At 39.1% G+C, this 23,411-nt stretch overlaps 1 protein-coding gene across 1 annotated transcript in view; it reads left to right on the top strand.

The window, feature by feature from the left end:
- CFAP52 (cilia and flagella associated protein 52) overlaps positions 1-23,411 on the top strand; it is a 39,708-nt gene that overhangs the window by 9,201 nt on the left and 7,096 nt on the right. Inside the window, exons 4-10 of the mRNA XM_019755226.2 lie at positions 3,145-3,273; positions 5,958-6,057; positions 7,010-7,126; positions 9,736-9,836; positions 12,957-13,127; positions 18,980-19,128; positions 20,900-21,045. Of these exons, the coding sequence (XP_019610785.2) occupies positions 3,145-3,273; positions 5,958-6,057; positions 7,010-7,126; positions 9,736-9,836; positions 12,957-13,127; positions 18,980-19,128; positions 20,900-21,045 (913 nt within the window). The remainder of the gene's footprint in view (positions 1-3,144; positions 3,274-5,957; positions 6,058-7,009; positions 7,127-9,735; positions 9,837-12,956; positions 13,128-18,979; positions 19,129-20,899; positions 21,046-23,411) is intronic.

The raw sequence follows: 23,411 nt of genomic DNA, 5'->3' as shown, positions 1-23,411 counted from the left end.
TCTTGTTGAGTCGTCAAACCTTCCCAAGGCCATCCCCATTTGACTGTTGTTGGAAGGAAATGTACCCCATAATCATCCATTAACATTATTAGCTCAACTTAAAGCAAGTGTTCTCATCCTTGGGTGCACATTGAAATCAGCCGAAGAAAACTTAAAACTACTGATGCCTGGTTCCCACCCCCAGAGAGTCTTGGAGCTTGGCCATCTGGTCAACCCCACTTCTAGCTCCTGTCAGAGAGATGTCAAGGCTAGGCCTTGGGGGAGAAAAAAAATGGCCCTTTAAACAAGGTTAATCTGTGAAAATGTTCATCTCCTTTCTAATTTTAAGCTTGATTTTAGGCTATCTAAAATTTTCTTGCAGAAAATTGAGGGATATTGAGACAGACATTCTAAAGAAAGTTTCTTTTCTAAAAAAAGAAATTAAAAAACAAACATACAAACAAACAAAAACACCCTTGCTGGACAAGAAAATGCAATATGCCTATCCCTGAACAGGGCATGGTGGTGAGGAAGATGGGGTTCTGCCAATTGGTTTTGGACAATCAGGAGTCAACCCTGAACCTGTGGAAGCGTTCATTCTGCCCAAACCACTTTGCTTCTGCAGACAGGGGGAGGAACAAAAGGGATGCTGGGAACTGTAGTAGACATTCAATGTTTGCATGTACATACATTTTAAATATTTCATAACCTATTTATGAATTATTTTGCATTAATTTTATCACACTCTCACATTCTCAGGGTTGTAATGCAACATGCTTTTTTTTAATTTTTTTGTTGTTGTTGGGGAAGGGGAACAGGACTTTATTAGGGAACAGTGTGTACTTCCAGGACTTTTTTCCAAGTCAAGTTGTTGTCCTTTCAGTCTTAGTTGTGGAGGGCACAGTTCAGCTCCAGGTCCAGTTGCCGTTACTGGTTGCAGGGGGCTCAGCCCACCATCCCTTGCGGGAGTCGAACCGGCAACCTTGTGGTTGAGAGGACACATTCCAACCAACTGAGCCATCCAGGAGCTCAGCGGCAGCTCAGCTCAAGGTGCCGTGTTCAATCTTAGTTGCAGGTGGCGCTGCCCAACGTCCCTTGCGGGACTCGAGGAGTTGAACTGGCGAGCCCACTGGCCCATGTGGGAATCGAACCGGCAGCCTTCGGCATTAGGAGCATGGAGCCCTAACCTAGCCTGAGCCACCGGGCCGGCCCAACATGCTTTTTTATTAACTGTATACTGAGAACATCTCCTATGTGTGTATGTATAGACGTATATCTCATTCTTTGCAATGACTACATGATATTCCATTGTATGGATGTGCTGGAATTTACTTGGCCAACTCTTTATCCATGTCAGTGCCTTGTACTTGTATTTATTTTTAAATCTTAAACTTGATTTTGAAAAAAATCTATACCTGTCTATGATTTATACTCGTAAAGTGTGTTGTTCTACTACACAGAAGGATTCAAAATTCATACCACTCCACCATGAAGTTCTGCTCTCCAGAGGCACTTGATTCCTTTTTTTTACAGCTTTATCGAGACATATTTCACATACCATAAAATTCACCCACTCAACATGTACAGTTGAATAGTTTGTATAATAGTTTAGTGGTTAGTTGAGTGAATTTGTTTTGCTGGAATACTTCCCCAAGAAATTTTTTACATGTTATGTTGTATAACTATCACCACAGTCAATTTTAGAACATTTCCAGCACCCCAAAAAGAAACCCATGTCCATTAGCATTTCCTCCTCATTCCAGCTTCACCACTGCCCTCTCAGCCCCAGGTAACCACCAAACAACTTTCTGTCTATACATTTGCCTGCTCTGGACATTTTGCATACATGGAGTCATACTATATGTGGCCTTTGTGGTTGATTTCTTTCATTAAGCATAATGTTTTCAGGCTCATCTCTATTGTGGCATGTATTAGTACTTCATTCTTCTTATATTGTCAAATAATATTCTATTGTATGTATATACCACATTTTCTTTGTGCATTCATCAGTTCATGGATTTTTCGGTCTTTTCCACTTTTAGGGTATTATTAATGCTGCTTTGAATATTCATGTATAAGATTTTGTATGAATATATGTTTTCATTTCTCTTGGGTATGAGGTACTTGGTTTTAAAAGTCTTTTTTTGGTTCATCTAGTTAACAGTATAACTTTGTTAGTGGTATATCTCTCAATTTTTCCACTTTAGATGGTATCTATCAATTTCCTACTAAGAAAAAAGACAAAATTATGGCTCTTACACTACCTCATTCATACTTCCCCATTCCTGGAACTCTTGGTTGTACCTTGATTTTAGACTACTTATAACAATACATTCTATATGTAAAAAATTGGGGAAATATAAATAGGTATGTTTTAACATTAGCAAGGTTTGTCATATTTGCAGTCTTTTACTTTAATACTTTGTTTACCCCCTCTCCCCAGCATTTTCAATATTATTATCCAAACACGATTCAATTTAGGACCAAATTGTATGATTGCACCCAGAAAGAAGAAAATGGAACCCAAAGCAATGCAGTCCCCAGACCAGCAGCATCAGCATCACTTGGGAATTTTTAGAAAAGCAAATTCTCCTGCCCCACCCCAGACCTAATACATTAGAAGCCCTGAGGGCGGGTCCTAGCAGTGTTTTAGCAAGGCCTGCGAGTGATTCTGATGCATGTTCAGGTCTGAGAACACTGCTTTATGTCGTCCTCTTTATTGCCTTGTTTTTCTTTATTGTTTTCCTTCCTTCCTTCTTTCCTTCCTTCCTTCCTTTTCTTTCTTTCTTTCTTTCCTGCTTTCTTGCTTTCTTTCCTTCTTTCTTTCTTTCTGGGATACTTCCCCAAAGAATTTTTTACATGAGATAAATGGGTGGTGAACTTTTATGCCTTGAATGTCTGAAAATGTCTGTTTTAGTGTCAGACTTGATTGATGCACTCACTGGTTTCTAGCCTCATAATCATTTCCTTCAAAACTTTTTAAGTGTCGCCCATTTGTCTTCTCATATCTAGGGTGACTGAGCAGATGTCTGGAGGTCAGTGCAATTCTTTTGTTCCTTTGGAAGTAACCTGTTTTTTATTTTCTTTCTTGAACTACTAAAAGAACTGTTTCTTATTTTGGAAGTCTGTCTTGCCCTGATTTGTTTTGTCCTCTCATTTTGGCAGTGTAGTGGTGTGGAGCATAGCCAAGAGAGAAGCCATCTGTGGCAGTCCAGCGGCCGGCCTCAATGTCGGGAATGCCACCACAGTGATCTTCTTGGGGAGCAATGATGAGATGTTTGTTACTGCTGGAAAGTACGTGTCTGCAGTTGGGGTTTTCAGAACTCATAAACCACTTTATTTGCTTGTACAGAAAGCATGGTCATTCCAATTTGAGGGAACATGTTTTCAGTCCTGGAAAAACACCTTACGTCATAATTTTCATGATTTTGTAGTCATTAAAAATTCTTTTAATCGAAAGTCTTTCAAACATGGTTATTTAAAAATTCTGTGCTTCCCACTGAAAATATTCTCCTTACCTGCTAAATTCATTGCAGGTTCTGGTTTGTTCATTATTGATAACATATGAAGTCTGACAATTAAGTTCGCAAACTTCTTTGCAATGATGTTTCTAACCCTTTTTGATATCAGAGGGATTATTCATTGTGAATTTATACCAACTGGACAAACAGTTAACCAAGTTTACTATTTGGAAGTGCTAAAATGTCTGCATGAAAAAGTTAGACGACCTGAACTTTTCACCAACAATTCATGGCTCTTGCATCACGACAATGCACCAGCTCACACAGCACTGTCTGTGAGGGAGTTTTTAGCCAGTAAACAAGTAACTGTTTTGGAACACCCTCCCTACTCACCTGATCTGGCCCCCAATGACTTCTTTTTTTACTCAAAGATAAAGGAAATATTGAAAGGCAGGCATTTTGATCATATTCAGGACATCAAGGGTAATACGACGACAGCTCTGATGGCCTTTCCAGAAAGAGTTCCAGAATTGCTTTGAAGTGTGGACTGGGCACTGGTGTTGGTGCATAGCTTCCCAAGGGGAGGACTTGGAAGGTAACCATAGTGATATTCAGCAATGAGGTATGTAGCACTTTTTCTAGGATGAGTTAGTGAACTTAATTGTCAGACCTCATATTACCTATAATCCATGCTTACAGAGTAAGAGTAATTTGCACAATTGCATAGATTCACTCACTAGTTGATGTTTCTTACGACGTGCTCTTTAGATTTCATGAAATGATAGTTTGCAAATGAACTGTGCCAGGAAGTTTCAAATGTTTGACTATTAGTCATATGATATCATTTTTGGTAGGGTCAGCTTTTAACCAAGCTGGAGGTCTGAAGAGAGGCCAGCATCTGTCTAACAGAAGACATTAATTTACAGATTCACCAACCAGAGCCCAGTTTGGAGTTTAAAGTGAAGGTTAAATCTGTACATAAGCACCTACTTTCATGTCATATATGAGTTCAAAGGTCAAAAATCTGTGAATGTAGAGTTGAAGTATATGTTGGATGGAACTATCCTTTTCTGTGGTTGCCCATCTGTGAGAGGCACATATTGTTGGTTGCTTTTCCAGCCAGAGTAAAGCATTTGTGCTTCTCTACATCTGTACTATTTCCTGTCCCCACCTTGTGACATGCAGCATGCATTTGTTCCATAGCTAATGATGAGGAAGGATTTATTCAGAGGCCATGAAACTAACTGGTGGCATGAAAGCCAGCCCCTAAGGAGCGGACCTTATTAGGACAGTGCTCTGATCCTAAAGCAGCTAGCTACATCCTACCCTGTCTTCAGAGGCCACTGGTAACCAGGAAGCTCTTAAACTCCTTTCAGGTTTGCAGGATGATTTGCCTAAGCTTTCATTTTATGAGGGTCTCCCTGCTCCTCAGCAGCTGCTTAAGCAATAGGCATTGACCTATTGATATCCGTGGACAATGTTTCTACAGGATCGAAACTTGAATTTAAGCAAAAATAAATGTTTTTTTAGGACAATCTGTAATTTAGGTCTGCCTTAATTGTCATGTACACTGATAACTGAGAAAAATTGCTCTTAAGTAAGATTTCTGATATGGCACCCACACACTGTGGTGGCTCTCCATGAAGGTCTCAATTTCAGGTGTTCCATTATATTGTCCCCCATGAGATATCCTGCAAATTCCAATATTATAGCATCCAAATGTCAGCTACCAGGAAGGCCAAGGAAAAGCTGATTTTTTTTTTTCAGTTTAGAAAAAACTTAAATAAACAAACAAAATAAAACAAAACAAAACAAAAAAGAAAGTAAAAATAAAACAAACAAAAAAAGTACATTCAAAATATTCAGCACTTACAATGTACGTAAGTCTGGAGGCTTAAAAAAAAAGAAAAACTGAACTTGATTAATATGTTTTTAATCTTTTCTGCCTTAGGATATTAGTTGAAGTCTTTGTCATGTTGACCATGATATTTTCATAAAATTATTAATTCATATTAACTCAACATACAATGATTAAACATCAAGTATGTGCCAAGTCTTATGTTAGGTGCTGATTTGACTTTTCATTGCTTAGTCTCATTTCTCCTTCCTTGAAGACAGAACTCTCCATAATGAAGTCCTTCCTTTTAAAACATTTCCTCACAACTCAATACCTTGAAAGAAACATACCTAATAAACTCCGGTTTTCTCTTCAATTGTTTCCTTGTTTATTTGTGTTTCTCTATATCCACACAAAGGGAGAAAGCTGGGTGGGAACCCCTGCTCTGCTGTATGTAGGCTCTGTGTTTTCTCATTTGACAAGTAGGGGATCATAAAACCTACCCCCAGGGTGGTTGTGAGAATCAAATGGAAGACCTTAAGTAGAGCAGTAGGCTATAACAAACCTGTGAAAATCCCTAGTTCTCTTCAGCTTCTTCTTCAAGAGAATACATAAAACAGAGAAGATAAGAAGTGGTTGTTAAATGGATATCCATTTGATTGTGAATTTCTTTTCTATAGTGGGACAATCCGAGTATGGGAACTGGATCTCCCAAATAGAAAAATCTGGCCGACTGAATGCCAAACAGGACAGATGAAAAGAATAGTCCTTAGCATTACAGTAAGTATTACTTTAAGTGTATCTTAAGTAACTGTTAGTACAAGTTCCTGTTAACAGTACTGACTAAGGAGAGAGAGAGAGAGAGAGAGAGAGAGAGAGAGAGAGAGAATGTGTGTGTGTGTGTGTGTGTGTGTGTGTGTGTGTGTGTGTGTGTTTACATGTGCCTTGGGTGGGGAGGTGAGGTCTGGAAATATGGGATATTGATTGGGGAGGCACAGGTGAGTGAGAATCTCACTTCTGGAGCTCCCTTCAGAAGTTGGAGATTTGCTGCTTAGACATAGCTCTGGATTGGTCTTGTTTTACTTGGACCTGGGCTGCCCTCAGACATCAGAAACCTGCCTCAGCAGGAGGGAAGCAGGGTAGCCAGAAGGCACTCAGACCCCACAGCACATGCCTATGCCACTTAAGCTCTTTCTGCCACTAGAAATAAAGTTTCTAACAACGAAACTCATTGTCGAAATGCAGTCCCTTCCATAAAGAGGAATTAGTCATATGTGTTTAATGTGCATTCATCCATTCATACATATAACTTCACTCTCCATTGACTTGTTCTTCTTGTCTAATGCAGTCATTTTATGAATAGAGACTTTGGAAAACATGAGACAAAGCAAATACATATTCTCTTTGGAGGAGTACGCCTTCATCCTAGCAGGCTTTTGGAGGATTCTCAGGAGTTGGAGCCAGCAGGGTAGGCAGACTAACATCAGACACAAATAGACTTCAAGTGAAAAAAGGACAGGCTACATGGAATCTAATATTTCCTCCAGTTCTGACTTTCGCCTTGAGCTGTTCTTACTCACCCTTGTGTCTGAGGAAAGAGAGGCAGCCGTGCAAAGCTTTGTAGGTCTTCATCGGGTTTCAGACAAAGCTCATGTCATTCCCTGACCAGGGTCTTATGGGCATCACTGAGGAAACCCAAGTCTTCAGGTTTCTTTTTCTCTCTGCCCCCCAGATGGCCACTGATGATTGCTTTTTCTACCTTGGCACCACAACTGGAGATATTCTAAAACTGAACCCTAAGACTAAACTACTGGTAGACACTGGGCCTGCAAAGGACAAATTCAGTCTGGTGAGTAGAGCCCATCAGTCTGCTGTGCTGTTTTCTAGCGATTTCTTCCCTCCACTGCCAACACAGCACTTTCATTAAGAAAGAGTTTGTGGAAAAAAGAAAAAGTCTGTGATATAGCTAAGGCCACACCTAAATTTTCAAGGTGCGTTGACTTGGTCTCTAAACCCTCATCTCTGATTTATATTCAGGGCAAATGTATTCCTAGGTGTCCTCAATGAGGGAATCAGAACCACACCTTGTTTTACATCTTCAAAGCACAGGGCCTATGGTTTAGTGATTGTAACCACATTCACCCCAGCATTTGGGCAGCCCTGCTGCCACGTGTAAGAGAAGTGTGCTCTTTGATCTACAAGACTCGAGACTGTACATATATACACATATATATAATTTTTTCTAATCTAATTACTAGAGCTTAGATTTCAGCCTTGGATGGTGTTATAAGTCATGAGAAGACCTAGAAATTGTTGATTGTTTATATTTGCAGAATTCCTAACAATTCTGATTAAAAGTCCAGTCAGAGACTTTGATGTTTAACCAAAATAAAAGCCTACAGTCAAAGGATAATTTTACAGAGTAAATGCTGCTATTACCAGTACCCCCAGAAAGTTACAAGGACTGTTTCTACTCAACTTTGAATGTGAAAGCTTGTGCACCTGCCTATGTCATGTCTGACACCAGAACAGATGGTTCTAACTAAATGTAGATACCTTCCATTTAGCAAATATTCCCCAAAAGCTTTGAAATATTGCACCGTGTTCCTGGGAGCATGTCAGGAGCAAGTCTAGGGAGCATGTTCCTGGGAGCATGTGTGATTAAACAATCACATAATTGTTTAATAATCAAGCTTTCAAGGAGATGCATAAGAATGGAAGAAAGAATTTAGAAATAATCCCACAGGAGATCGAGATGTAGGCTAGATCTATGTTTTTTCAAATTATTTTTAGGAGAGGGATTCCAATATACCAAACAGATGAAAGCAAAGTGGATCAGCCTTGCCAGTTCCGATTCCTGAGACACACCTGAAGGGCTCCATAAAACACTACATGAAAACTACTGATCTGGATATTTTTGTCTCCCAGCACTTGGAATCTAAGTGCCTTCCCAGAAAAGATGCTGTCTGTCTTAGTGTTCCTCAAACCTTTAGCACTTAAGGGCTACCTACAGTGGCAGTAGGTTAATTCCTAACCGTTCAAGTCTGATGGTCAATTACACAAAGCAATAATTCCAAGATGCCTTTTATACAAGTGGAAAGAAAATCATTCTTACCATACGAAAGGATAGGAAGTATCATTGAAGACGTTTGGTTGGAACATCAAGTGATCTGGATACCCATTTTGAAACGCTACTTAATGTTTGCTCTACAGTTGGAATGTTAAAGAATTGAAATGGTGTCAAACGGTCGTATTAGGCAAACTCACTACAATGAAGAAGATGGTGATCAAAAGGATAACGATAAAAACTGATAACGATACAAGCATGACACGCTCAGTAAATGTTTATGTGTCAGACATGGAGCAAAGTGCTTTCTTTGCGTTATCTCATTTGATCTTTACTATAATCTGATAAGCTAGGTACCCTTTTCACCTGTGCTTTACAGATGAGGAAACTGAGGCACATACCATTTAGTAAGATCTCATGGCTAGCAAGCAATAGAGCTGAGATACACGCCCAGGCAGCCTGGCTCCAGAGCCTGTGCACTTGAACAATATCATGTATAGTTTCAAAACAGTCGATTTAGAAATACATCTGTATACCTCTGAGGCTCTGTTGAACTCTTTATCCCTTGCTTTCCCAAGTCCTGGAACAAAGGCTAAAAAATATTTCTGAGGATTGTCTCTTCATGAGCCAGGCATTCGCCCTGCTGTCCTGCTATGGCACTTTCGGAGTTGGGGGTGGGGTGCAGGAGAGGGGACCATATAATTCTGTGTGCCTTCTTATTATTGAGCCTTGGTTTCTCTTCTCGTGCATCATGACTTTTGAACCAGAAACGGCCCAATTCAACTTAATGTAGCTTGAAAGGGCATCATATTTGTTTTATAATATTCAACCTTCATTAAGACACAAGCCTATAACGTAATTAGCTATATTATTCTGAAAGTTTTGAAATGAAACATTGGTCATGCGCATCTTAACATTAGAACTTCGTAGTGGGTGCTGTAAAATGGCCATCATACATCCCCAAATTTTAAAGGTGGCTTTAAATTTAAATATTTCCGATTATTGGGAAGATGACGTACTGCATGCTTTCATTCAGAAAATGTAGTCACCAAACCAGGAGTCTTTTGTGCTTTCCTTAGGTGTCGAATCTGGTCTCTCTGCATTATAAGAATTAAGTGAAAAGGGTGGCAACTGAGGAACTCATGTCGCTGTGGCTGTGCTTATGCTGTCAGCTCTACCTTCACTGGAGTGGATATAACGTGTTAATTTTGAATATATTCCAAATGCACAGGCATTTTTAAAAGGAGAATGTCTGGTGAAGCATGTTTGCTCTTGCAGGACATGTGGCAACATTGACATGTCCTTGCTCATGACCTTTGTGTCCGGTCACGCACTGATTCTTAATAATGAAACCAACTGGCCTTTTTCTTAATGCTTTTTCTCCCCCATAGGGAGTGTCAGCTATCAAGTGCCTGAAGATGGAGGAGTTGTTAGTGGGTTCTGGAGCTGGACTGCTGGTCTTCTGTAAAAGCCCCAGCTACAAACCCCTCAAGTAAGTTCCAGGCCCCACAGGGTTGGGATGGGGAGACACCCAGCAGAGGGAAATGTGCTTAAATCTGGCAACTACCGTGTTTCCCTGAAAATAAGACCTAGCTGGACAATCAGCTCTAATGTGTCTTTTGGAGCAAAAATTAATATAAGACCCAGTATTATATTATATTATATTATATTATATTATATTATATTATATTATATTATATTATATTATATTATATTATATTATATTATATTATATTATATTATATTATATTATATTATATTATATTATATTGACTCGGTCTTATATTGTAGTAAAATAAGACCGAGTCTTATATTAATTTTTGCTCCAAAAGACACATTAGTGCTGATTGTCCGGCTAGATCTTATTTTCAGGGAAGCACAGTAAGTGAGACTGGCAAAGTGAGGAGTGGGAATCATAATAGATGGTGATTTCTTTGCCAATGAAAAGACAATGGCTTACGTTGAATCAAACCAAAGTAGTCCACTATTACCCAGGAGAATACTGCCCTTCTAATAAATACATACATTTGTACTTAGCTAATACATTGAGCTATGACAGAGGAAATATGCTGTTATAAACTTACCCAACAAATAACCTCAAATATCAAACTTTCAAAATTGGTTTATTCAATGAAACCTATTATGCAATGGGTACCTATTATGTTCCAGGCACTATGCTAGTAGTTAATACATTTGAATACAAATTTTAATACAAATCACAAATATTCCCAGATATTTCTGTGTACCAGACACTACGCTATGTACTTTTCATGGCTTATCTAATTAAAATAAAATAAAGCTTTATGCATCATCATTAACACATACTTATTAAGCACCTCCTCCATCCAAACGAATGTGCTAGAAGCTAGCTATTAAAAAATAAAATGAGATATGGTCTTTGCTTTCTCATAATTTACAGTCTGCTTTGGGGATAAGGTATATATGCATATATATATGTATATATGAAAAAGTCATTATAATATAAGATAATATATAAGCACCTCATGATCCAGATAAAGTAAAATGTATCATGGATTTTGTAAATAAGATCAGAGAAGGGAATGATCTCGTCGCGATGGCAAGGTCAGGAATGACACTTCACGGAGAGCTGAGGCAGAACTTGAACTTAGCTCCAACAAAAGCCACATCCCCCCGGATATGTCCCGTACGGCCTCTGGTGGCTCTAAGGGAGCCGGGGTGGTTGCATATGCATTGTAGGAATGAGAATCAGTTTTCTTCATTCAAACAAATCTGTACTGAGAATATGTACCAGGCACTATTCTAGGCGCTTGGGACACATTGATGAACAAAGGAAACAAAAAAGCAGAAAATGGTTTCCTGCCCTCGTGGAGCTTACATTCCAGCAGGAAGGAAAAGACAATTAATAAGCATGTAAAGAACACAGTGTTAAAGGGTCGTGAGAACAATGGAGATAAATGGAGTAGGATGTGGAGTAGGTGTTAGGGTTTAAAGCAGGGTGGGGACGGGTTGCAATTTTCAATTCAGTGCTCAGGATAGGTCTTATTGAGAATATATTTGGACCAGTTATGTGTTTTTATGAAGAGGAATAGGGAGCAAGCAATATAAGAACAATATTGGATAGATTCTGGATACATAAAGTGATAACAGAAAATTAACCCCCTAATTTTTAACCCTTTGCTTTTAATGCACAAATGTTCCCATTTGAATGAAGATAACTAGACTCAAAGCAATTACTACAAGGTTTCTGCTATACATGTCTCCCAAATAACTCTGTGTGACAGCATAGGCTCAAACTGGATACAGTGATTTCTGCCTCCCTGGGTTTGAGAAAGCGACTCACGTGAGAAGCCATGGAGACTAGAAGGGGAAGTTGTGTGTTAAAACAAACCGCTGGCGTTCAGGGGTCCCTGGCTTTGTCCCTGCAGCCCTGGGATTCACCTTGTCTTCTAGGGAACTTAGATGACAATATTTAGCCAATATTTCTTGGCTGACCCCTATGGACTCCTGTACGTTATCTCCATTCTCTCTAATCTTCACTATAACCCTGTAAAGGAGGAATCATTCTGAAGCTGAGTAAAATGAGGCTCAGAGATTTCTGGCAACTTGTCCAGAGTCACAGAGCTCTAGTTAGTACAGGGGCTGGGATATGACTTAGGGTCCATCCTTTCTTCATGTACTGTTCTATGTCCCACCAACACATGAATCTTTGTAAAATACTGCATTTCCCAAGCTGGTTCCTTGCCCATTGAATTCTTATTGTCAAAACTAAATTAGTTGTAGAGAAGACTGGGTTTTTAGGGCTTTATTCTTTTATATTTTTTCTTTAAAAAATTCATATTCATTAAACATTTGGGGAGCAGGGGGATTTGGAAAGTGGAAGAAGATAAAATAATCCCTGAAAGTTCTAATGAAGATAGCCATGATTAACATTTTATTTCTTCTTGTCTGCGTTATTCATATAATTTTTAACATAATTGTACTTATTTTGTATATAAAATTTTGTATTCTGATTTTTTACTTAATGCAAACATCATAAACATTTTTGATATTACTATATAATCTTTTTAAAGTTATTATGGTAAAATACATATACATATACTCCCATAATCTTTTAAACATGATTTTAATGGCAAGGCAAATATTCTTTGAAATTGCTGTCCCACAGAACATTTAACCATTCCATTACAAGTGAATATTTAGGATGCTTCCAGCTTGCCACTCTTTTAAATAAGGTTATAATAACATCCTTTGACATAAAGGTTTTTTATCCCCCTGATTTTAGTAGTATTTCACAGAAATTGAATTAATCACGTGTTTAACTGCCATGGTCATTTGTGTCCATATGGCTGCCTGGAACATTCCCTCTATCCAAATCCTACCATGATGCACAACCTATGTCAGACTGTATCTCACTGATGAAGATTTCCCAACTATTGTAACCTATGTTTGCTTCTCCTTTTGCTGACCCTGAGTACCCAGTATTGTAACTCCTGTCTTTCCAATGGCGTCACCTCCTTAAAGGCATGTCCCAAGTCATATGCCTGATTTGTATCCTCTATAATGCTTCAGATGGTTAATAACTAATTGTTGATTAAAACAATCTACTTCACCTTTTTGCTTCTCCTTAAAGGAAACTCCAGTTGCAAGGTGGCATCACTTCTATCACGCTTCGAGGGGAAGGGCACCAGTTTTTTGTAGGAACAGAAGAATCACACATTTATTGTGTCAACCTCACAGATTTCAAAGAGACTCTCATTGCGACTTGTCACTTTGAAGCTGTCCAGGACATTGTCTTTCCATTGTAAGTAGAAGAGGAAAGTATTCTCACCCTTAAAAATAATAAGAACATGGAGATTTGACACAGTGTGCAGAAAATTTAATTTTATTGATACATTTTCAATATCTAATAGCATAATAGATCATAATAAATCATAATAGGTTATGATTTTTTCTCCTTAAATTTTTCTAGTAGTGAATTATTTTAATAGACTTTCTATTGCCTTCACCATACAGCTACATTAGTTTCTATAATTCAAATTTGGGCTTTTTTAGAATGTTAGCTTTTCCATTAAATCCATCATAGAAAGGATAAATAGATTGGCAACCCTTTTCTACATTTTGCCAATGCTGTCTGGAAAAAGCTTAGTAGTGCCTTTTTTCAAACTTCTTTCGAGTCATTTGTTTTATACCTCTTGGGTCTTCCAAATTTGGCAGACTTAATGGTGGTAGGCAGAAGAGGTCTTCTGGATCTAGTTGTTGTATTTCTTGGTAAAACCCACACAAAACAAGTGAAACAAATAACCATCAGAAGTTTGATATCAAAAAGAGCTTCAGTCATTGTTTGCCATTATCTGATTTTGAAACACATTTTATCATCAGTGAGATTCATTCCTTGAAGTTGGTCAGACAGTTTTTGCTCTGAATTTTCTCAGTATTTAGCTTGAATTTTCAAAACTCACAATCATTGTTCTACAGGTAGCAAGACTCAATTTGAAAATCAACTCTTAAGATCATAAAATGTAGTTTTGGTTCCTGGAGTCATGATTAGGTTTTCCCAAATATTTGTAATAGTGAAAATGGCTGGTGCTTCCTGGCAGGTGAATTTTTTTTGAAAATTTATTGGTCATTTCCTGTCTCACTTTTTTCTTCTTTTTCTAAGGAGCTTTCTGTATAATTATTTGGTCTCAGTGCCTTTTGTAAGAGTAGATCTTTCACTATCTTTTGAAATTATTATATAGTTGTTGACCTATTCAGGTTTTGTAACTCTTCTTTTTCTTTCCTCAGACTTGAGTGATACTGTGTTTCCCCGAAAATAAGACCTACCCTGAAAATAAGTCCCACTTAAGATCTCAGCCAGAGATCAGTATTTAGTACGTAATGATGATGTTCCAGAAGACGATGACATGAATGTAATTGGATAAATGTAGATTGTTGTACATGAAAAAATAAGACATCCCCTGAAAATAAGCCCTAATGGAGCAAAAATTAATATAAGACCCGGTCTTATTTTCGGGAAAACACGGTAGTTTGGCTAGGTATTAAAGGAATTATAATGATCTTTGTATTGAAGTATAACATACATACATAAGACACATAAATCATAAGTAATTTCTTCAGTGAAATACCACATCTACATGACTACCACCCTAGTCAAACAATAAAACGTTTCCATTACTCAAAAATACCCCTCCCACCCTCTTCCTTAAAGATAATCACTACCTATACTTCTAGCCCCATAGATTAATTTTATCTGCTTTTGAAATTTATAGAAATGGAATAATTCATTATGTACTTTGTAGGTTTTTTATTTCTCTATGGACGCATTTTTTATGTGTCCATGTGTTGTTAATGTCATACAGATCTTCTTATGCTTAGTAATTTTTTATCTACTTGTTTCAGTTACTGAGAGAAGGGTGTCAAAATTTCATGCAATGAATATAAATGTCTTCCTTAATTTTTGTTAGTCTGCCTCATATATGTTTGAAGCTCTGTTTTATATATATATTGGGGGTGCCAAAAACAATGTATAAACATGACTTGTATTCATCTTTTGTTATTGGTATATATTGAGTATTACAATTTTAATACAGGTTTTTCCTTTCTTAAAATGTATGTACTTTTTTTGGCACCCTCTGTGCGTGTGTGTGTGTGTGTGTGTGTGTGTGTGTATGGTCATATCTTCTGATTTATTGACATTTTTATCATTAAGTGTCTCTCTTTGTCTCTAATAATTCTCTTTGATTTGAAATCTCTTTGTATAGTAATATACTCATTCCAACTTTCTTACTCTTTGTAAGATATATCTTTTAAAAAAATCTTTTTATTGTCAATATTTTTTTCAATATATTGTATCTTTATATTTAAAGTGTATCTCTTGAAACAACATACAATTTCCTTGCTTTTCTAGCCAATCTAATAACCTCTATTTTTTATTTGAAATATTTAGTCCATTTATATTTAATGTAATTTTTGATATAGTTATATTAAATTTTATTTTTACATTTTTATGTGTATTTATTACATAAAGGGAGCCAATACAGAACTTGTCTAATAAAAAAAAAATAATCACTTCAGGATCAAAACATAGCTTAACCAGCAGTGCTTAGAATATAGAATTTATAATTAATTCCTTATGAATGTCTGTATAAATAAAACAGATTATAAGCACTTATTTCCTGGCTACAAAACCAAAATCTAAACCATTGTAATGGCCAAGAAATGCCTATGAAAGAAAAAGTAAATAGGCCAATTATGATTTATGTCTCAAGCTAATAGCAAATTCTTATATTTTTAACATGATCATTGCCTCACCACATAATATTTACTATAAAACATCTATCTCACATATACATACAAATACATACATACAAGTACATGTACTGTATTACATTCATGCACGCCACATGCTTCTCTAGGAGCCCAGACACTGATGCACAAAGATCCTGTAAGTCCACTTGCAGGGTGCAAAGGGTGAGATGCAGGTTAAGGAGATTCTGAGTGTGCTCAAGAGCCCAGGGTGCCTGTCCTCCCACCTGGAAGCCAGTTACCACGTCCCCTGGGAGTCCTCAGCTGGAGGGGAGAGTGCGAGGTGGGGAGTGGGGACAGAGGGCTAGCCATCATCTCACTGGACCTGGTGGCGACTCAAGCAGCAGGACATAAGTCACCAGGTGTTTCACTGCCTTTGTTCAGAAACACCCTTGCATCTTCACACTGCAGCCAAAGCACTGAAGGATGTCTGTGCTCCGTGTGAGCTGCTGAGCCAGGATGCCCGTGAAGTCTGGAGAGTCCCTCAGCCCAGACTACAGAAGAAACTTCACGCAAGTCACGTGCTGACACACGCAGGCCAGGTGCAGGGCTGAGTAGACACAAGTCACACGAACTTAGTGCACGACCGCCAAAGTGACACTGACATGGCGAGCAGGCTGCTCCTGACAAAAATACGGATTCTCCAATTATATGGGTTTTTTTTTTAAGTTTTGGGTTTTTTTTTTTAACTTTTATTATTTTTAAGTGTGTTTTTCCAGGACCCATCAGCTCCAAATTAAGTGGTTGTTTCAATCTAGTTGTGGAGGACGCACCTCACAGTGGCCCATGTGGGAATGAAACCTTGTTAAGAGCATCGCGCTCTAACCAACTGAGCTAACTGGCCGCTCCAGTTGTATTAAATCTTTGATTTTGTTATTGTTTTCTTTTATCTCATCTGTTGTTCTATTAGTTCTTTCCTGCCACCTTTTGTTTTAATCGAATGTTGTTAGCATTATATTTTAATTGCTCTATTGGCTTTCTAGCTATGTATCTTTGCATGAATTTTTTGGTGGTTGCTCTAAGGATGACAGTATGAATATTTAACATATAAGAGTCTGCCTAGAATTAATATTGAATTACTTTAAGTAAAATACAGTATAGGAATTTTGCAACAGTATATTTCCCTTAAACACACTCTTATCCTTAGTGCAATTGTTTTCATGTATACCTATTTCTGTCATAAACCCATCAGTTTCATATTATAACTTTTGCTTTAAGCAGTCATAAATCTTTTCAAGAATTTAAGAGAAGAAAAGAAAAAGATAAACCTCTGTGCTTACCCACATAGTTGAGCATTTCTGATGCTCTTCATTCTTTCTTAAATATCTCAGTTGCCATCTGGTGTAATTTCCTTTCAGCCTATAGAACTTTGTTTAGCTTTTTTTTTTTCTTCTTTCTTTCTTTTTTTTTTTTTTTGAAATATAGGTCTCTGATGATGAATTCTCTTAGTTTTGTTTCTCTACAGATTTTATCTGGCCGATAACTGTTTATCATCAATGTTTCTGGCCTATTTAATGATAATCTTTTCTCTTTCCTGTATTGTTAAGAAAAAAAATGTATCTCTAAATACCTATATCTATCTCTGTTTTTATCATCTCTATCTCTATATCACTTTCATGGGATTTTAGATGGGAGGGAGGAAGCATATGGGCCTAGTGCACCATCTTGATCCAATCAGTTTGTTTTTTTCTGGAACTTAATCTTTCAGATTCTAAATTAAAGACAATCTACTACTAGAATGGCTCATTGTGGACTAGACGTGACTCTTGAGTAAGTGGACTGTCAAGGGTAGGGAGAGTTTGGAAAGTTCTCTGGGTGTATTCATTCTATGATATTTGATTTTCATGAGGGCTCTATATACCTCTTTAAGAGCTCACTTTCCCCAAGGGAGGAGCTTAGTCACTGAAGGCCGTATCCAAGTAAAACTTCTCTTATGTTAAATATTATTATTTTAAGATGGGCTTGATTTGATCTCTGTCAATCAGGACTGCCTGCCAAGGAGCTCCATCTCATCTGCTGTCCTGTTTAGCACTTACTCTTTCGAAGTAACTAGTTCAGCATTATAATTTTACTCTGAGTCCCAAAGCTAAATATGTGGAAAATATCCACTTATTTTTTTATCAATTCAAAAGTGAGTAGATCTTAAAAGTAAGAGAAATGATATGTAGAAAGTTTTTGAGAGGTATTTAAATATAAAACTTAGCCCAGTCTACACACAGACTGTAGCTAGAAATTCATACTGATAAAGCAGGTGGTGTGTTTTTTTCGTTTTTTTTTTTATTGGGGAAGGGGAACAGGACTTTATTGGGGAACAGTGTGTACTTCCAGGACTTTTTTCCAAGTCAAGTTATTGTCCTTTCAATCTTTGTTGTGGAGGGTGCAGCTCAGCTCCAGGTCCAGTTGCTGTTGCTAGTTGCAGGGGGCGCAGCCCACCATCCCTTGTGGGAGTCAAACCAGCAACCTTGTGGTTGAGAGGATGTGCTCCAACCAACTGAGCCATCTGAGAGCTCAGCAGCAGCTCAGCTCAAGGTGCCGTGTTCAATCTTAGTTGCACCATCGCTTGCAGGACGCGAGGAATTGAACTGGCAACCTTGTGGTTGAGAGCCCACTGGCCCATGTGGGAATCGAACTGGCAGCCTTCGGAGTTAGGAGCATGGAGCTCTAACAGCCTGAGCCACTGGGCCGGCCCCAAGCAAGTGGTTTTTATTGTACCCTAGTATTACTCCTTTTCATATCCAAATTGGAATAATCTGTAATTTTTTGACAACTTGGTATTTTTCATCCTATTTACAAGTTGTTCTTGAAAAAAAAAAAAAAAAACCTGACAGGCCAATTAGTCTGGGATGCTCTTCCTTGTCCACAATCTCATATTTTCTCATAACTAAGCAAAGAAGCATTCTGGGTATCGGCAAACATGAATTCTAGCAGCCTTGTCATTTTCTTCTTTGAAATTTTAATGATTATCTACTTTACAAGAAAAGTTTTATTTAGCCTCTTTTAAATAAATATTTCACAGATGTACTTTATTTCAGGAAATGTTGCTTGTTATCCTCCAGTCTACCACGCTATTGAAAGACTTTTACATTGACATTTTCTTTTTTGAGCAACTTTGCCCCAACCCTTCCTCAAAGGAAAGGACTGTAAAAGATTGTTCACAGATGATTTGTGGGCATCCAGTGCCATTTTACACAAGCAATCTAGAAGACCATCAAGCCTCGAGATAATTGGTGCCTAAAAGACATCCTTCCCTATATCCTCATGAAACACATTTTAGTGTCAAACATGCATCTAAGAAATACTGCATCTTTTATGGTTGCATCTCTTATTCTTGTGGGGGCTTCTTTTCAGTGGCACTGCTGAGCTATTTGCCACCTGTGCCAAGGAGGATATTAGAGTGTGGCACACGCTGTCCAACAGGGAGCTGCTGCGGATCACTGTCCACAACATGACCTGCCACAGCATTGACTTCATGAGAGACGGCAAGAGCATCATTTCAGGTAACGCTGACGTCGTTCGGCTTCTGGCTCTGGCTGTGGCTGTGGGTCTTGTCATTCTCATTAAACACTAGTCTCTCCATGTAGATGATCTGGAGCAGCCTCCCACTGTGCCCTGCCTCCTTGCTTCTAATCGAGCCTCTCTTTTCTTGGCTTTGTTTCCTACATGTTGGCCTCTCTCTTGGGCATGTTTTTTTCACCACATAGTGGCCACCAGGAGTTCTTAGCTTACACACACACAAAGCTAACAAACACTGAAGTCCTTATTACCTCCTCTTTTATAGCCCACATCCATTTGTCCCTAATGGTCCCCTCTTCAGAGTATATCCAAGTTTCCATCACTTCTCATCATCTTTGTTCCTTGTCTTAGCCACCATCATCTCTCTCCTAGATTATCCTAGTAGCTTCTTACCATGTCTCCCTGGTTCTGCCCCTGCCTACCATTCATCTCCCTCAGTCTATTCTAAACACAGAAGCCAGAAATCGCTTTTTAAAGTCAAAGTCAGATCATGCCATTCCTAGGGTTCAAAGATCTTTTACTCTCAGAGAATAAAGGACAAACCCCTGCAATTGCCTACAAGGCCCTACGTGACCACACCGCTCCCACTTCCACCTCCTTACCTCTGACTGTGTCTCTTCCCAGTTGCCCCTGCTAGCCATAACTGCTCCTTCGCTATTCCTCACACACACTGCATGCAGGGTCTTTACTCTAGCCCTCTGGGCTGCCTGGAATGTTCTTTTCCCAGCTAGCTCCACGACTTATCCCTCACCCTCTCACTTCCTCAAGTCTTTGCTGAAATGGGATCTGCCTTGAGCATCCTACTTAAAAGATGATGTCAGCCATGTGAAGACACAGGGGAAGAACATTCCAGGCAGAGGGAACAGCAAGTATAAAGGCCTTGAGGAAATCACTTGGTGTATTTGAGGACTAGAAAGAAGACCGGTGTATCCGGAGCTTAAAGGGTTAGGCTGAGGTCAGAGAGTGGTATAGAGGAGGTGTGGCTTTGGAAGTTCTTGATCAAGGAGCTAACATGGTTCTCAGATATTCACCCGGAATCCTGCACAGATCATTGATTATAGGGGAGCAAGACTCTAAGTCCAGAGAAGAAGATGTTATAATAATTCAAGAGAGAGATGCTAGTGGCTTGGGTGAGGGTCACCCCAGTGGAGGGGTTAGGAAGTGTTCAGACTTGGGATAATTTTTAACTGTAGAGCTGATGGGACTTGCTGACGGATTGGATGTTGGGTTAGTTGGGTGGATGGAATAGAGAGGAATCAAGAATAACTCTGAAGTTCTTGGCTTGAGCAACTGGATAGATGGGCAAATTTTATTGAGATGAGGAAAATAGTGGGAATGGGGGACAGAGCATCTGGCTTAAAGGTGGGGGAGGGCCAACATTTATTTGGGGATGTTAAATTATACACCCCAGGTGTGATGTCCACTAGCTAGCTGAATGTTAAAGTTTTGCAGTTCCTGGGAGAGGTGAAGCTGGCCTCCCTCCTTCCTCTCCACCCCAACTTCTCTCTCCTGGAGTGGGGTGCACCTGGAGGCAGCTTCAAGCCACTCATGTCCCTCAGCCAGGTATGATCAGTTTGGGGAATCGGGAGAAAGGGGGATATGATTCCTGGCAGTTGGTAGGGGACTGGCCTCTTTCTTCCATGACCCCCACTGCTCCCTAATCCTGACTCTCATTAATGCTTTAGGAGAGCAACCGGCTGCAGAGAGAATATGATATACTGATTCTGCCTACCCTTTGTTTTCCTTTCATGCCAGCGTGGGACGATGGTAAAATCCGAGCCTTCACCCCAGAGACAGGCCGGTTGCTGTATGTCATTAACAATGCCCACAGGATCGGAGTGACAGCCATCGCTACCACCAGTGACTGTAAAAGGGTCATCAGCGGCGGCGGGGAAGGGGAGGTATTGTTCTTGAAGGCAGAATCTTTTAAAAATAACCCTCAATTTAGGACAACTGCTTCATTGGAGGTCAATTACTTGATTTTTTATTTTTTCACCTGTGCTAGGAGTCAGGCAGGACCAAATTAACATTTTGATGAAACCCTAAAATACATTGTAAATTAAAGTTCTAATAATAAGAATCCACATATAAGTGCATTTGTTCACAGAAAGGACATTTAAGATGCAGACATGACAGTGTTCTGTACGGAATCAAGCTGTATGAATCCAAATTGGTGTTTTGCCAGTTTTGGAATACATACTTGTTCTTTGCCTTGAAATATCGTAGTTATATAAATTGTTTTAATCTTATCTTTCAAAGGAGACACTATTTTTAGAATCAATCCTTTAAACTACCCAGACATTTTGACCATTGTTTTAAAAATATTACTCTCAACCTTTTTCTTCCATCATTTCGAGGAGCTTACAACATCTTTCATGCACACATTCGTCTTTGTGTCTCCCCTCCCTTTCTCCCCAGCTGTTTTTCTATCCCAGGCCTTCCCTTCAGCTGAGTTTGGGCCAAGCGGATTAGTGGCTGAGTGTTTGGGTTTTGCAGTCACACCGCCTTGGGCTCAGATTTCACTTCCACCACTTCCCAGCTGTGCGACCTGGGGCGTGTTCTTTTAACCTCTCTGTACTTTAGTTTCCTGTGTGTAAAGTGAAGACAACAATACTCCTATTAATGAGGTAATTTACGTTGTTTTGTACTAAGTCTTCAAAACCTGGTGTGCATTTTCCCAGAGATGGAGAGTATCTCTGGATCTGCCACATTTCAGGTGCTCTATAGACAGGTCTAGCCCGAGACCATGACCTTCTCTGCCTACCACCACCCGCATGGCTTTACTCCCTTCCCTCACCCCTTCAGCCATGCTGTTGCTGACACCTCAGCATGGTTTTTGCTCCCTCAGCTTTCTGCGGCATCTACCTTGCTGATGCCCAAACTTGCCTTGAACCAGACCACCTTCATTCCAGGTGCCTGAACCCTGGCTGATGAGAGCTTCCAAAGGAAATCACACATTACAACTTCACTGTCCTTGGCCCTGCTCAGCAATCTTTCCACAGTGTCAGCCATTCCTGCCATTCCCCACAGCTATTACAGACCTTTCCTTCCAAAACACACAGTCTTCAAGGTCTTTGTAAATACTACAGATCAGGGCTGCTGGTCCGTGGGTGTGCACTGGTATGAATACAGTAGTTGCTAAAATACTCAAATACTTCCATTTTCATTGGTCAATGGCCGTTGCCTGAGTTGCAAGGACTCCAGTCCCACCCTTTTATCCCCTTCCCCCCAAGCATACCCAAACCCAGCTGAAATCCCACAACTAAAGGGCTTATAATGCCCAGTGCCTCCAAGGTTCCAGTGCTGGGACTGTTTGTCTGGTACACACACCACACTACTTAGAAAAAGACCGACTGTATGTCTCCACATGTAGTGGGATTTCAAGACTGGAGATTTGTTTTCTTTGGCAATAGTCTTTATTCCATCCTGTGTCACAATGTAGGGAATTACTTGGACACCATAGAAGTGAATATGGCCCAGTTCATTTGGGATAACCTCATGCTTCCTCATCTTCTTTACTAAGAAAATCTTTTAGAATGTTTTTCTTACTGAATTTAAAGTTATTTTCCTCTTACCAGGTACAAATAAATTACTTATCCTAACACTAGTTTTTAGTCTAGTGTTCACCTACACTATGGTGATTTCATTGTCTTATATTACTTATACAAAATAATTTCTGCTTTTCTTATTTTAATAAGTCCAACATATTCATTATAAGAAGGTATATGCATCTGACTACATTATTATGTTTTCTAGTATAGTGGTGACAGAGCATTTATCCATTACAGGACATACTAAATTGCTTTCTTTTTGCTTACCATTTTTATTACAGTGAGAGCGTCATTTTGACAGTTTTGAAATTTTGTGCGTAGGTAGTTGTATTACCTATGAATTTCATTTCAGGGTAGCAAAAGTGTATTAGAAAATATTTTTACGGAAAGTGGGTATTGGTCTTGATGGGGTTGAGACCCACTGATTTTTTAAATTATTAAAATTGAGCAGCTGATGTGAAAGTTTAAATATGGCTCTGAGTACCTAAGAGATTTCCTGATGGCACTGGAAATTTGAGAGCAATGCTCAGCAGAAGTGAGTGGACATATTTCACTTGGGTTAGCAGCAGCCCTTGCATTTTTGGTTTTAGTAGCAGGCATCTGACACGTTTCTCAGCCCTGAAAGTAGAAGTAGGTGCATGACGTTTGGGATCATTTTTCCGGCTCCATGGAAGAATATTCCTGGTCTACAACTTAGCATTCCCACCCCCACTGAA

The sequence above is a fragment of the Rhinolophus sinicus genome, linkage group LG15, assembly GCF_036562045.2.
Source record: "Rhinolophus sinicus isolate RSC01 linkage group LG15, ASM3656204v1, whole genome shotgun sequence".
NCBI classification, from domain to species: Eukaryota; Metazoa; Chordata; class Mammalia; order Chiroptera; family Rhinolophidae; genus Rhinolophus; species Rhinolophus sinicus.
This window is presented reverse-complemented; position numbering and strand designations above follow the sequence as displayed.